Source organism: Schistocerca americana, chromosome 1 (assembly GCF_021461395.2).
Source record: "Schistocerca americana isolate TAMUIC-IGC-003095 chromosome 1, iqSchAmer2.1, whole genome shotgun sequence".
In the NCBI taxonomy this organism is placed as follows: Eukaryota; Metazoa; Arthropoda; class Insecta; order Orthoptera; family Acrididae; genus Schistocerca; species Schistocerca americana.
In genome coordinates, this window is record NC_060119.1 from 495,147,238 (window position 1) to 495,163,825 (window position 16,588).

A 16,588-nucleotide genomic window follows, 5' to 3' on the forward strand; every position below is an offset into this window, starting at 1 on the left:
AGACTTAATCAGATCGAGAAACCACACCAGATCGGTAAACCACGTCTTGTGTACTATTTGTATTAACAGCTTAGGCCTACGCAGTGTTAGACAACGATATTTTGATTTTTCATTTAGCAAAACGTTTGACGAACTTTGAGGTAATAGATTTTTTCGCAGAAAGGAAAGCACGCTGTGTAAAGCTGTAGCAAGATTAGAGAGAAAGAAACGCTAGGACCTAAGAATTGAAATGTGTATTGTCGTGTTGGTCCCTTGTCTTTATTGGTTTTATGTATCCTATACTTAATTTTGTCTCACAGAGCAGCAAGTTATTGCCTAATAAGCAATAAAGAGTGCAAATGTTCTGAAAGAGTTCTTGTTCTCCCGCGTACAAATAACCCCATCCAATATTAATTGCAAGTTTGTTTCATCACGGGACATATTAATTTCCACTGTCGTGAATATAGTTTGATGGTATCCAGAACAAAATATAAGCGTTTCAATTACACGGAGCGAAATACAGTGACGTGCGATAGAAGAACGCTGTGTGAAGAGGGGTGGCATTGCTATGTGGCACACCTAAGACCAAATAACATGACTTACATTTCCTCGAAGATGTATGTTTTATGTATTAGACTCTTCAGAAAGATGTGCGCCACAAAATGAACATATTTTTGAAAATACGATTTTTTAGATTTTTGCCGTCGTATCTCAAACTCTCGAGGGCGGGGGACGCCACTATCTTAGTATTGCCCTGGTTTGGAAATACTGTGGATCCGAGGCTGATGCGCAGGAGCAGTCTGAGTTATAGTGGAGAAGTATGTAGTCTCCACGTGACCCGTGTTTACATTTAGTAATTTTGCTGTTTCCTCTTCTTTTACTGCTTTCGCGTCAAATGAAAACAAAATGGATGTGTGTGTCTGCGAGCTATCAAGTGAATTAAAATACATTCACATAATTACGGAAGGCTAATATACATTATTAGTTTCACCGTCTAAATTTTGAATTCAAAACTAGTTTCTACTCGGCTAGAAAACCCAAAACATAACGATTAATCGACCTTAGAGACATATATCACAGATTAAACATAGTAGGCATCCCCTAGTGGAAATACAGTATCTTCCTTGATTAGCGCACCGCGTGCGCGCACAGCAGCAATAGAGAGTGTTAACAATAGTAGAAAAGACATTGTTGGGCAACAAGTCAAAGCAATAATCAGAGCTCAAATAAAATAACTTTGTTTTTTGAGTGCAGTGACAGTGTTTCCAGCGTGCAGCAGGTCTCATTTGACAAGATTCTGCAAGTATCGACAAAACAGAGAACGTGTGGAGCTCGAGAAAGAACTAATGTTGGCTGGCCACTAACATTGGATTCGCTGAAGCATGTCACAGTTATTGTAGCTGGTGTGTTCTGTGAATACTTAAGCGGTTAGCTTCCTAATCACAAATCGGTAGAACGCAAAGACCTTCCATCAGTGTTTTTATTGTCGACAATTGCTAGCCTTAGCGCTCAAACACTGCTGTGTGCAAGAGTTTCGTGGTACACATTTTTGGTAACGGATACGCAATTTGTAGTAGTAAATGCCAAGGGTGTTTCAGTTAAGATTACACAAAAGAATCACGTGTTTGTAATTATAACTTCTGCATAGTCCCCCCCCCCCCCCCCACGGCTCGCCACATTGCCACTTTTTGGCGGGTTCGTGCTTGGCCATCACTGGGACCCACCAGCCTTTGCAGTATCTTTTCCCTTCCGTTCTGCCATCCTCTTGTTATTCTTTTCCTCCTCCCTTGTCCGTTCTGCCTGTCTATCCTCTTGTTATTCTTTTCCTCCTCCCTTGGGGAACATGTCTGGGGTGTTACTGGGAATAAGGTGAGGGGCCCCTAGTTGCAAGGAGTGCACCATTGGAGACGTTTGCAATCATGGGGATTTTCTCGCAGTGAGCCAATCACCTTCACCTTCCCAATCAATGTCTACGAAACGTAAATGAAATGAGGCAAACGATTCAAAGACCCTTCCAACTGCACCACAGTTCCTCTTGGTCTCATACTGAAGACGGTCAGTCCTTCACCATGATAAATCCGTTTATTATTCAGAAAGGTGTGTTGATGGAATTGCCGGGTCCGTGAAATCCTGCTCTTGTTCACGGAATGGCACTTTACTTTCGGAGCCTACTTCCGATTTTGAAGCTCAACAACTGCTTGTTGCCTCGCTTCTCCATGGCTACTCTGTTCGTGTCGAGGTCCATAGAACTCTGAATTTTTCCCAAGGTGTTATTACCACTAGGTTGCTCGATGCTCTGACCAAGGCTGAAATCCAATCTTACCTCTCTGGTCAGGGTGTCGTTGCCATGCAATGGGTGATGAAGAAGGTAGATCCCATCTTAGTGCCCACACGCGCTGTTTTTCTCACCTTTGATAGAAGGGTGCTTCTATCCAAGATCAAAGCTGGTTATGAAATTATCACATTTTAACTAAACATTCTGAGCTTGATGCGCTACTACCAGTGTCATTGTTTCACTAGAACATCTTGTAGACTCCCAAGTAAACGTGTAGCCAATGGTAGGGATGCGCAGGAGGATGATTGTCGGCTTCCTCCTCCCTGCTCTATCAACATCAATGGCGGCCATGCCACTGCCACTTGGGATTGTCCTGTGTGTCTTGATGAGCGGGCTGTCCAAGAGATCTCGGTAAAGGAAAAAGTTGCTTACTCAGTTGCTCGCAAGTTACTGGCTTGTCGCAAACCCTGAGTTCTCCCCTCTGGCACCTGTAGTTCTGTTCTTATTACCCCTTGCTCCATGAAGGACGTGGCCCCATAGACATGTGACCTCAAATTCAGCTGTGAGGCTGTGAAATTGCGCAGTGTCAAGGTAGCATAATCATCCCTCACGTCCAGCTGTGCAACAAGCCGTCAAACTCTCGTCTCAAGGTGCGAAGCCACCAGCTACACAACCAGTATATTGAAAAGGACAGGAATAGTACTCTCGTGAAGACTTCAGATGTCCCTCCAGCCACACAACAGCCGAGGCTTCCTTTGCTAATCGGAAAGGCTCGAAATAGTCCACCAAAGGCTAACGGTCTTTTCCTTCGCCACCTTGAAGGTACTTTGCAACGGTGTTGCAATGTGATACCTTAGCCCGGCCGGCCTCTGTGTTGCTGGTGCGCACCACCAATTGTGTTCCTGCATTGGGCTCCACAGACCGACAGCACAAGCAAGCCCCCCACCCCCCAGGGGCTCATGGTTCTTTCGTGAGTACGTGTGTGGCGAGCATGGGCCCCGAGCTATTGCAGCCTTCCTTCTTTTCAGGGCTGCATTTCCTTGCCCTTTCCCTCCTTTCCTCTCCTTGCTCCTTCCCCTTCGCCCTCTCCTCTCCCTCTCTTGGTGTCCTTGCTTATGTTGGCCCTGCTATCATCCTGGTTATGTTGGTTTTGCAATTTAGTTTTGTTGCGTAATCACCTCATCCTTTTGGCATTCCCTGGTCCCCCTCTGGGGTTTGACCTCCATTAGTAAATTTCTATTCCGTAGTGTGAGCCATTTGGGGAAGAGCACCTTACCTAGTATCTCAGACTTGTGCCCTCCTAGTTCCTTCCGCCTTTTCTTTCACGTCGTTGTCTGATGCTAGGGTGCATAGCCAGCATGGTAGCCAGACCGTGTGGTGGGGTTGCTATGTACCCTTTTGGTTGAGCCCCCTGAACACACAGGGATCACACTTCAGATACCTGAGCTGTGTCCACCTCATGTAAGCCTAGGAGTGGTTGTTTGTCATCCTGGAGCATCGGAACTTCCGGCAATGGCCGCCGTGCGAGACGGCCCTTGCTGTGGCTGGGTGGTGCCCGTGAGGAGAGCCCCTGATCTGAGTGGGTGGTATCAGGGCGAACGCTATACAAATGAAACGCATACAGGTCCGGAACTCTGGCCGTTCTTCTACGGCTGTCTCTCTGCGTGGAATTGATTCTTTTAGTGCTGCTTCGCCTGCCCCTTCAGCCTTCCATTCTATGGCTACACCCTGGGAGGAGGGTCAGGCCCGTCGGCTAGGGGCAAAACCTTTCCCCCGCTATCTGGTTTGCACCAGGACTGATGGGGATACTCTTATTCTTTGTGGAACATATTGAAGACAAGTTTGGCGAAGTGGACTCCCTGAGCAAGATGTGGCCGGGTTTGTTGTTGATCAAAATTGCTTCAGTTGCTCAGTCTGCGGCCCTTCATGCCTGTAACCATCTTGGCATGATTCCTGTGTCTGTTACTCCCCACCAGTCTCTAAATATGGTTCAAGGTGTGATTTCACAGGGACGTGATCCTTCAAATTGATGAACTTCAGGACAATCTTGGATGGTGGGGTGTACAGTTTTTTCGGCATGTTCAGAAGGGTCCAAGAACAATCGCATTGATACTGGTGCTTTTATCCTTGCCTTTGAAGTGGTACCCTCCATGGGAAAGTAGAGATTATGGTTTATTGATGTGATGTGAAGCTGTACATCCCACCTCCTAGGAGATATTTTAAGTGCTTGCATTTGGACACGTCTTCCTGCTGTTGGCAGGTCCCTCTCTTTGGTGGCTGTGGATGTCCACTCCATGAGGGGAATTCATGTGTTCCCCCTCCTGTGTGTGTTAATTGTCATGGCAATAATTCTTCATGTTCACCAGATTGCCCAGTATATAAGAAGGAAAAGAAGATACAGGAGTAAAAGTCCCTTGATCGTTTAACCTACCTTGAGGCTCGTAAGAAGTATGCACATTTTCACCCTGTGTCCATGACGTCTAGTTATGCTTTAGTTACATTTTCACCCCTTCCTCCCCCTTCCTTACCCCAGTCCTGGACCCCTTTCCTCCGCCCATCCCCTGCGGCTCCCACACCTTCTCCTCCAGGCGTTGGTCCCTGTCCCCAGCTAGAGAAATGTCACACTTCTTCGGCATCTGCCAGTCAAGGATGTCCCTCCCGGGTTTCCCCTTCCCAGCACCTTCCAGGCCAAAGGTCTGCTGCCACACGACGACTGCAGAACTACAGTCTGTCGGCCCCCAGGTCGCTCGATCTCTTTCTGTTCCCGATCTTGCTGCAGCTGGCTCCATTTTGCAGTGCAGCCCTTCTCGATCTCAAACAGAAAAGAAAAAGAAACATAAGTCCCGGGACTAGGATCCTCTGGTGTCACCAGAGGTCCCATCCCCAGCTTCACAACCAGATTATGACCCGTTGTTCATGGACCCGGTGGCATGACTGGCTTTAGCCTGTTCAACCCCCATTTGAATCACCGTTCCGTGGTTATCCAATGGAATTGTAATGGATATTACCATCACCTTCTGGAGTTAAATTCCCTTAATTCGCGTTACTCTGCAGCTTGTGGGGTTCTACAGGAATCTCATTTTACTGATGATCACTCACCCACCCTCTGTGGGTTCTGTGTTTTCTGTCGAAATCGGGTCGGTCCCCTGCGGGCCTCTGGTGTCGTTTGTAAGTTGATCCGTACAGATGTTGGTAGCACTTGGATTCCTCTTCAAACTACGTTAGAAGCGCTTGCTGTTAGGGTCACAACTTGCAATCTTTATCTCCCTCCTGACAGGACTCTTACACCTGCTGCCTTAACTGCCCTTCTTCAGCAACTTCCTCCTCCCTTCCTCTTTCTCGGGGATTTTAATGCTCATCATCCCTTGTGAGGCAGTGCATTTCCATCTAGACGAGGTCTTCTCATAGACCAGTTTATTGCAGACCACGACTTGTGCCTTCTTAATGATGGTTCCCCTACTCATTTCAGTGCCAGCCATGGTACCTTTTCTGCCATTGATGTTTCTCTTTTTTCTCCCTTCCTCCTCCCTTCATTACGCTGGTCACCACATGACGACATTTGTGATAGTGACCATTTCCCGTTGATCCTCTCGCTCCCTTCCTGCTCCCCAATGGACAGGTTACCTTGTTGGTCTTTCCAACGTTCCGATTGGCCTCTATTATACACTGCACAGGTCGTGTTCTCTCCCTCTTTGTCGGGTTGTATTGATGAGATCCTACGTGACGTGTCTGACGCGATAGTTCGTGCTGCTAGCCTTGCTGTACCGCACTCATCTGGACCATTTCACCATCAGTAAGTCCCGTGGTGGAGTACAGCCATTACCATTGCCATACGTGATCGCTGTTAAGCTTTGCAACACCTTAAGAGGCACCCTTCTGTTGCCAACCTTATTACCTTTAATCACCTTTGCTCTAAAGCTCGTTATTTAATCAAACAGAGCAAACAGATGTGTTGGGAATGCTTTGTTTCTTCCCTCGGTTCTACTGTCCCTATGTCATGGGTATGGGCTTCACTTCGCTCTCTCCAAGGTTGCCGCCGGCAGTCCACCCTCCCAGGCCTTCACCTCCCAGATGGCCTTTGTATGGACCCATTGATTCTTGCAGAACATCTTGCGACCCATTTTGCAACGGCATCGGCATCAGCCTCCTATCCGGCTGCTTTCCCTCACCAGATGCTTCTGCCTTATGTTTTACACCTTGTCAGTCAGAATCTTACAACGAACCTTTTACTGAATGGGAATTTCTTTCTGCACTTTCTTCTTATCATGATACGGTCCTTGGCCCAGACTCCATTCATAACCAACTGCTTCAACATCTCAATGCTCCACAACGGCAACATCTTCTCCAAGTGTTTAACCGTATTTGGCTCCAGTGTGACTTCCCTTCTCAGTGGAGGTATAGCATCGTGGTTCCTGTCCTTAAGCCTCGTACGAACCCCCTATTTGTTGAAAGCTATCGGCCAATTAGTCTGACAAATGTTGGTAAGGCTTCCGAGAGGGACGGTCTCTGATAGATCATTTACTTTGCTTGGAATCCGCAGTTCGGCAGGCTTTTCCCCAGTGCCGCCATTTGGTTGCAGTATTTTACGACCTTCGCAAGGCCTATGACACGGCTTGGCGACATCACATCTTACTTACACTTCATCAGTGGGGTTTTCGGGGCCCACTCCAGATTTTTTATCTGCCAGTTCCTGTTCCATCGGTCGTTCAGGGTTCAGGTTAGTACTGTTTTTAGTTCTCAACAGACTCGGGAGACTGACATCCCACAGGGTTCTGTATTGAGTGTACTTCTTTTCCTCATTGCTATCGATGGACTTGTGGCCTCTGTCGGTCCTTTGGTCACCCCTGCTCTGTATGTGGACGATTTCTGCATTTGGGTTAGTTCCTCTGCAGAGTGGCAGCTCCAGGGAGCTATACGGCATGCCTCTGCATGGACCCTCTCACACTGGTTTCAATTCTCTCCTTTAAAATCGGTGGTGGTCCACTACTGTCGCCATACTACGATCCACCCCGATTTGGAGCTCTCTCTCAATGCGCAACGATTGCCTGTGGTCCCACAGTTTCATTTCCTGGGTCTTCTTTTCGACAACAAGCTCACTTGGCTGCCTCATATCAAATTTCTGAAGGTAGGATATTTCCGTAAACTCAGTGTTCTTCGCTTCCTTGTCTACACCTCTTGGGGTGCGTACCGCTCCATCCTTATCCGCTGCTTTTTCCACACTGCATGTGCTTGATCCAGTCCACCATCGCGGTGTATGTTTGGTCACCAGTGCCTTCCCTACTAGCCCTGTTCATTGTCTCCTGGTTGAAGCTGGGCTGCCCCCATCCCCCCACCCTTTCTGTTCGGTGGTCCCAGTTTCTGGTGTCTTATGCAATCGCTGTCCGTTCCTCTCGCACTCATCCTTCCTATTCTATCCTATTCCCAGACCATGGACGTTGCCAACCTGATTCCCACCCTTGGGCGAGTTTACCGGTTGGGCTCCGCCTTGTTTCTCTTCGCCGTGATTTTCAGCTTCCTTTGCCCCCCCTCTCCCCTGGTTAGTTCCTCGGTCCCGAATTTGGATGGATCTCTGCCGAGGTCCGAAAGATTCCATCCCCCCGATGGTGTTCCGTTCCTTTTTCCGCCGAATTTTATGGGAGTTTCGGGATGCTGTTGTTTTTTTACACTGGTGGCTCTAAATCTGCTGATCGTGTGTTATATGCCTTCACATCCTCTGTTGGCATGGAAAATCATCTACTGCCACCTACATGTGGAGTGTTTACTATAGAACTGATGACAGTTTCCCAGTCCCTTACCTTTATTAAACAGTCTCAACACAGACGCGTTTTGTTAAGTACGGACTCAATGAGTGGCCTTCTGGCCATTGACCAGTGTTTTTCGCGCCATCCCTTGGTCTCTGCCATCCACGACCATCTCCCTGATCTTCACCGTGCTGCTTGTTCCATTGACTTCCTTTTGGTCCCTGGCCATGTGAGTATTCCAGGTAATGAGCTTGCTGATAGTTTGGCTGGGAGAGCAGTCACTTACCATCCCTCCCCCCCCCCCCCCCCTCCCCGTTCTCGGTAACCCCCCCCCCCCTGCAGCAGATTTATGGCTTCATATCAAATCCCACTTCACACAATCGTCGGCCAACTCTTGGCTACTTCCCTGTCTAATAAACTTCGTGCGATTAAGGTGACACCAGGCCCATGGCGTTCTTCCTTTCACCTCTCCCAAAGGGACTGGACCACACTGTTTCGTCTCCACATCGGCCATACCAGGCCGACCAATGGTTTTCTTTTGTGTAATGAGCCATCCCAACTTTGTGGTTGTGGAGCCTTCCAGTCAGTAGCCCACATTTTGGTGGAATAGCCCCTTCTTTTGGCTCTGCGTACTAAGTACAGACTTCCCCACACTTTACCTTTAATGTTGGCTATCCGTTTGCTGACTCCTACCCCATCTACGTACACACCTAAATGGCAGCTTACTAAGGCTGATTGGCGGCTTTACTCCTCCCTGACGACCTTCGAAGAACATGATTTCCATAGTTATGATGAACAGGTGGAATATCTCACAAACGTTATCCTTACTGCTATAGAATGTTTCATTCCTTGCACTTCCTGTTTACTCAATATGTCAGGGTCCTTTCGTGGACTGAGGCATGCCGTGACGCAATTCGCACACGGACATGTGCTCTCCGTGTTTTGAACTGTCATCCTATGATGGCAAACTCTATTAATTATAAACAGATGCACGCAAAGTCTTCTTGCGTTCTTTGGGAAAGCAAAAAAGCTAGCTGGATTGCATTCACTAGTTGTTTTAACAGTTCCACCCCTTGATGTTATTGTGGACCCTGTTGCTATCTCCAATACCCTGGACCGCCATTTTGTGGACATTTCAAGCTCTTTGCAATATCACCTCATCTTCCTATATTGGAAACGAGCGGAGGAGGCTTAGGCGATACAGTTTTTTTTCTCAGAATTGTGAGTCTACTATGCTGCCTTTACTGTGAGGGAGCTAGATCATGCTCTCGGTTGATCCTGATCCTGCACCGCAGGGCCAGATGCTGCCCACATTCTGACGTTTCAGCACCTTTGTCTTTCAGGCAAGCTCTTTCTGCTGAACACGTACAGACCCATCGGGGCAGAGGGCACATTTTCCAGACTTTGGCGTGAAGCCACTGTCATACCCATACCTAAGCCCGGTAAGGACACAAACCTTCCTTCTAGCTACCGCCTCATCTCTCACCAGCTGCATTTGCATGGTGATGGAACGTATGGTTCATGGTCTTCTGGTATGATGGCTAGTTTCTCGCAATTTACTAACAACTGCACAGTGTGAATTTAAAGTGCGGTGTTCTGCAGTCGACCATATCATTACTTTGTCCATGCAGGTCAGGAGTGGTTTTCTGCAGAAATCCCAGACTGGCCGTGTTTCTTCGATTTGGAGAAGGCCTACAATACCTGTCGTTGAACTGGTATCCTCTGTACTCTTCACATGTGGGGCTTTTGTTGCCGCCTGCCCAGTTTCCTTCAGGAATTTTTAAAACCTAGTGTTTTCTAGGTGCCTGTGTGTTCTGCCTTGCTGGACGCATTTATCTAGGAAAACAGTGTGCCTTAGGGTTCCATTCTGAGCGTTGTTCTCTTTGCATCACCATTAACCCTATAATGTGCTGTCTCCTGCCGGGCATCTCCAGCTCCCTTTTTGTTGATGATTTTGCCATCTATTGCATTTCTTAATGGACGTGTACTACTGAGCGGCATCTTCAGCGATGTCTCGATCATCTTAACTCCTGGAGCATCAACAGTGGCTTTTGTTTTTCCACTGACGAAATCGTCGGTATGAATTTCTGACAGTGCAGATGGTTTCTACCAGCATCATTACATCTTGGACCTGTTGCCCTTCTGTTCATTGAAACTACGAAATTCATGGGGCTCATGCTTGATACAAAACTCTCTTGGTCCTCCCATGTATCTTACCCGGCAGCCCGCTGTACGCGGTCCCTCAGTGTCGTTTGTGTCCTCAGTGTTAAATAAAAAAAAAAAGCAGATAAATGCTCTTGGTGACAATGAGAATAATTTAATCTGTAGTGGCTCCCACTTTGCAGGTTCCCAAATAAAGACTTGGGATAAAATGAAAGCGGTCAGCCCAGCCTAACAAAAACATGGCACATGCATGGGGAAAAAGTACCTAGAAACAACTGTGTCTGTTGCAAAAGGTTATTCAGCAACAAAAGTTCGCTTCGATTTGTCACTTTAAGGGTGCTCTTATTTGCTGGTAACTTAACAATAAAAATTAACTGTGCAGTTCATTTAAACTAATTCATTGAACTAATTCAATAGGAAATACTATCTCAAAAGGAATGGTTCTGTAAAAAGAATGACTTTGCCCATCTCTGTTTTAACCACTGTCAGTAGCTCTGTAACACTCCTCCCAAAATACATTGTCCTTGCTACCATCCAGGACACTGGACCCATTGCATTTCTATAATCCTTGGATGATAGAATTGTGAGATTCTGCACCACGAGGAGAGAATCCACCCACACATAAGGCTGGCTGTGATGGCTTTTAAACTTTATGCACACATGCCGATTTTATGACATTGCTACATGTGTGGGGTACTTTTGACTGCAGGTGGAGAAAAAAAAAATGTTTGCATGAAACTGTTTAGGAAATTGTAATGTAAGTGTGCACATCACAACATTAGAGTAGTTTAAGTATGTATTTTTGAGATGTAAACTCACTTCTCATAAAGACAAAAATTAAATCTTACAAAGACTGTGTATTCTGGAGGGTTTGTCTTTTAAATCTAATCAGAATCATTACCAATACATTCTTTGAAAACTGAGAATTAATGTTCCTTGCGTACATCCCATGTAACTTTCTTCAGTGTTAGTCCTTCCACTCTAGTGAAGGACCTTACACATATTTGATACGTGAGGGATAGTATTTCTTGGTGGTTTAGATTCTTTTTTATCCACAGAATGCTATCCTCTCCTTTGCAGCTTGCTTGAGATGTTGCAGCCAGAGCTTTTGAATCACTACTATCTACCCCCTGCTCAGTATCTGTATTATGATCACTTTCTGAAATGAGGTCACTTCGCTCTGTCATTATTTATCCCATATTCATTTGCACAATAGGATGCCATGTGACATAATTTTAGAATGTGCAATCTCTTCTTAAAGTTCAGTTACTATAGTGGCTACTTTCACATGTGTGGAAGATATTTTTACCAAGGTATAAGCAACACGAATGCTTTGCTCCACAGGACAATGTGTGAAACTGCTGAACTTGAAAATGGTTAAAAGTATGAACAGTTGATTTAACAGAATGTGGGAGGTCATAGTTGTAGAACTGATTTAACAGTGCTGCCAACATACCAAAGCTATCTGGGTATATTGTAACTCATACATGTACTTATGGGTTAAATGTTGCCTGTTCAGTCCCTACTAACATCCAGTCAGAACAGTGTTTTCATGTACAATTATTAAATTCTTTTTGACGTCTAATTTTAAAGCTATATATCCGGGTGTAATGACTAGGCCTGTCTTCAGAATAACTACTCTCTTCTCTGCTAAGGTGTATGATTATCTTCAAAAGCATTCAACACCACCGTAAACAGTCAGTCACTAAGTTAGTCGAACATCAACAGTCAACATATTGTTGCTCCATCTGAATTGAGGGATAATCTGTACAGGTGAAATTTGTGAGACATATTAACAGTATTTGGTGAGTATGCAAGAATTAGTAGGAAGTTAATTTTTTTGTGACGAACATTTGGGGAAAAAGTGCTGCTCTCGTTTGAGCCATGTATGGTTTGTTGGCGTCACATAGGCATTTCCAATGACGAGGCAGGAAAAATATCCAATGAAACTTTCATTGTGCCACACCAAACAGGAAGACTTTATCTGTTCAGTGTAAGTTTGAAGAAAGCAAGAAACTCTCCCCCTTGCTTAGCTCATGTCTGGGTGTGCTTTTGGGTGCGTTAGTAGGAGCAACTTGGTATATAACTTCTGCTACACAGTGTTGCAGTGAAAGACTTTCATGACTGACTTAATTCCTTTGGCCCCTATGAGGGCATAGAGCATCCAGTAGAACTGGCCATTTGCATCGGTTCTGCCCGGGTTTCGCCAACTCTTTTTGCTTCCCCTTCCACTGTCGTCTTCAATGTTCCCCAAGGTCTTCCTCTCTTCCTTATTCCCTGGGGATTCCTTTCCAATGCCTTTTTTCTCGATGGCTCCATCTGGTTTTCTCAGTGTTTCCCCAACCACCCCCACTTTCTCTCTTGTATCTGGTCTTCAGATATCTGGTTTTTTATTGACCAGAGCTCCACATAACATATTTTTTTCTGGCCACCAGATATTCATGGTGCTGCAAAGACCTCTATTTATGAAAATTTCTAACTGGGATGTTATCTTTTTATCCATTTTTCAGCTTACACTGGTGCACAGAAGGCCAGCCTTCACATTTGTATAAAAAATATAGATGTTTTGTTTTGTACCAGATATTTCCAGTTTTCCATATTGGATATATTTGTATGAAGGCAGCATTTGCCTTTTTAATGCAGTTTTTCAAGTCATCTCCAGCTACACCATCTTCTGTCACTACACTATCCAGATACAGGAATGAGTTGAGCACCTGCTGCTCCCCTATTAACAGTGGCACCTCCATGTTCTCTGAATTTACTCTCATTTCCTTTGTTTTGCCTATATTTATCTTGAGGCCAGCATCCTCTGCATCTTCTTGCAGTATGTTTAATTTGGCTTGCGTGTCAGTCAGCCTTTGAGCTGTTGCAGTGAAAGTGTGGATGAATAATGTCGGGCAGTCAGCTGTATCTTTCACCATGTAGTAGATGATATTCCTCTGCTATGCCATTTCATTTCCAAGACATAAAACTACTGCTCTTCCCTTCAAAAGATTTAACAGGCAGAAAAGGCACTTCTGTGTCCGCAGAGCTGTAATAAAGAGCACTTCCTAATAGTAGCCCTTCACTACACTTCAGTATCTAACATTCCCCACATTTTATTAAACAAGCTTTTTACATACCATCAGATACAAACCAACATACCTTTATTGCTTCTTTAGTATCCATATTTAGTTATGTAAAATTTTGCATGAATTGTTGGATTTAACTTCAGTAAATTGCAGTTGAAATATCTAATCTTGAAATATCTTCTGAACAATCTGTTGCCCTGTTGAGAATGGCTTCCATGTAATCCAATAGAATGCCACCAAAAAGTCTCCCAGAGCAACATTAGGCTCCACTGCCTACTGTATATATTAGCAACAATTGTAAAGTATTTATTATTTGGACTTTTCTAGACAAACAAGCTAATCTACATGTTCCCAGTAGCAGAATACTTGTAAATGACTGTTATTTATATCTGTCTGCTCAACTCAACTTTTGTTTCTTTTGGTAAATGTTGCTTTATCAATGCACTGTCATTAGCATAAGTGGGAACCACCGTTTTGATACACCATACTATATACAGCCAAGTTTGCTGATTAATTGTGAAAGTAAGGGGTGATTATTCTTTGTTTGGAGAGAGAGTAATCTGATTATAGTAAACTTGTTGCCCATACATCATATTTTGCATTCACCATTTGACAGTAATGGCCACAAATAAAGAACTACATCAGGAAGTATTAAAATTCTTTGATAGCTAGAATCCATTCAGTTTGCTAAGATATTTTCACCTCTGTGTTAATTTCTGCAGTGTGACATTTGTGCTCATTCAGTAGCAATAAATTTAGTTCCTCACTGAAACCAGTCCCCATCTACCTTATTCAGCAGGACTCAGTATTTTAATCAGTTAAGAGATGCAGAAGTCTGTGAGAAACTATTGTAAAAGAAAACCATTCTGCAGCCATAAAGATACATTTTTTTGAATTTGTTTTTTGTGTCACCCACAAACAAAAACAGTATAATGAATCTAAGTACCCTGCTTTGTCAGTGCATTATTTGTGTTGTAGACAGCAAATCTACCCTGAAGTCTGTGTTGTTGTTGTTGTTGTTGTTGTTGTTGTTGTTGTTGTTGTTGTACTTCTTGAAAAACCTCGTAATACGCAGACTATAGTTAAGCTCAGAAAGCACTTTTTATTTACACAAAAATATTTTGTTCCAGATTTTCACGAGATTTGGCAAGGTTTTGAAGATCGTCACTTTCACCAAAAACAGTAAGCATTTATATAGTAGTTTATGGGTAAGACATAGATATTAATATATACTGACCACCTATTATATTGGTTATTTGTATAGTGTGTTTTCTGCATGTCACAAAATATTGTCACTTCACTAGCTGACGTCACAATGAATATAACTTTAGTTAGTGTTCAACATCTTTTTTAATCTATGAACATCAAATATAAGAATAAGGTTTGTTTGCAAGAGACTTAATTTCATTTTATACGGTTGTATGCATTATACAGAAATATTGCAATTAGTGTGTGGATTGTAAATAATAATTCTTTACATCGAGATGTTTATAGTTTTTCTCAGGATTGTAGGACAGAGGTGTATAAAACTTCGGGTAAGGTGTGATTGTAATAAAATTCCTCTTACCTTTCAGATACGTTCCAAGCTTTGATTCAGTATCCAGATGTAATCACAGCTCAAGCTGCCAAGCTGGTGAGTGTGATGCGTGATTTTATTCTATAAAGCAACATTTAAGCAATGTTGAAGGAGCATGCCCATTCCATGCTGTAGACTGACAAGTTTGTTTTTCATAGTCTGTTTTCTCCTCCTCATTAATGATCTGTGTCACCAGCCGCTGTGGCAGAGTGGTTCTAGGCGCTTAAGTCCGGAAACGCACTGCTGCTATGGTTGCAGGTTCGAATTCTGCCTCGGACATGGATGTGTGTGATGTCCGTAGGTTAGTTAAGTTTAAGTGGTTCTAAGTCTAGGGGACTGATGACCTCAGATGTTAAGTGCCATGATGCTGAGAGCCATTTGAAAGATTTTTTGATCTCTGTCAAAAGTACAATTTGTCAAAGAACAGATTTTTCTGAGCTTTGATAATTGAAAAAACAATCCCGTTAATATGAATTACTGAGTACTTTAGACACATAGCAAGAGTATTGTCTTCAGAAATAATAAATAATGTAATTTACCTTGAATTATATTTTGACACATACACAGAAAGGCCCAAGGGAATAATATGTTTGAAAAGAATATTTGTTACAGTCGAGGGATCAAAGGAGGTGGTGGAATGATGATTGGTGGCAGGGAGCAGCAAAATACACTAGTGCCCTGACAACAGTATCTTTCTGCTGCACCTGCCTGTAATGTATGCTTCGGGGTGCGTGCAGAGCATTTAGTATTAATTTTCATGTTAGTTATGTACGGTGAAAGTACTTTGCCAATGTAGTGTTCATTATTAGTGGCATAAAGCAAACACAACGGTTTCATTAAGCATCTAAAACGGTAGTTTTATGAGCCTATAAACTGTTCTAGGAAAAGACAGAAGCAGGTCCTCCCCGCTTGATGCAGAGGACACATCGGTGATGCTGCAAAGTATTCTTCTCCCTCTGCACATCACGCAGCCACCTTCTTATTTGCACACGGCTGGGGAAGGTCAGGGAATTCAGTAAAATTGCTGTTGGGACGTGAATGGACGGTGACCACTGACACTGCTACAGATACGTAGCACACAAGTCATAAAACTGTTAAATACGGCATGTGTCAGAAGCTTGTCAGTAAATCTTGGCTGTTAGTTATGTCCATATAAATAAAAATGAATATTTTTGTTTGTTCAAGAAATTACATCTCAATAGTTTGTCATAAATTGCTTTGAAATTTTGACACAATGTTGCATTTGAATATGCGAGTGTTCCTGTGTGCTTACTGGAGTACCATGTGTTGAACTTATCAGCAACACAAGCAGTACTAAACGTAGTATATAAAAGATTAATGGAAAATCTCATATAAAGACGTGAAACAAATACTAACAAAGAGATAGAGGGGCTGGCCATTATCTACCTCAGCTCAGTACAGCCGATAGATACACAAAAAAACAGAACCGAAAATTTACGTTCCTAGCTTTCGGAACAAATGTTCCTTCATCAGGGAGGAGAGAGGGGAAAGAAAGGGAAGAAGGGAAAGTAGATTCAGTTACTCACAACCCAGGTTATGAAGCAACAGGGAAAGGAAAACAGGGAGGGTAGCAAGGATGGAGGCATGGTTGTCAGAGGGAAGCCAAAGATATTCTACTGTAAGTACTGTGCCAGCTTCAAACCAAAGAGGATGCATACAGAAGTAAAGAGGCATTGTGGCTGTTGGCTCTCTTTGTCCAATGGGCTGTGAGCAGGTGCAACTCAGAAGCCTGACTGGGCACATATACAACAGCCTGAACAAA

At 44.0% G+C, this 16,588-nt stretch overlaps 1 protein-coding gene across 6 annotated transcripts in view; it reads left to right on the forward strand.

The window, feature by feature from the left end:
- The window catches only part of LOC124604429 (polypyrimidine tract-binding protein 1), a 263,865-nt gene that overhangs the window by 182,089 nt on the left and 65,188 nt on the right, over positions 1 to 16,588 (forward strand). For all 6 annotated transcript variants that reach the window (XM_047136477.1, XM_047136479.1, XM_047136481.1 and 3 more), the window contains exons 6-7: positions 14,360 to 14,411; positions 14,804 to 14,862. In XM_047136477.1, the coding sequence (XP_046992433.1) occupies positions 14,360 to 14,411; positions 14,804 to 14,862 (111 nt within the window). The remainder of the gene's footprint in view (positions 1 to 14,359; positions 14,412 to 14,803; positions 14,863 to 16,588) is intronic.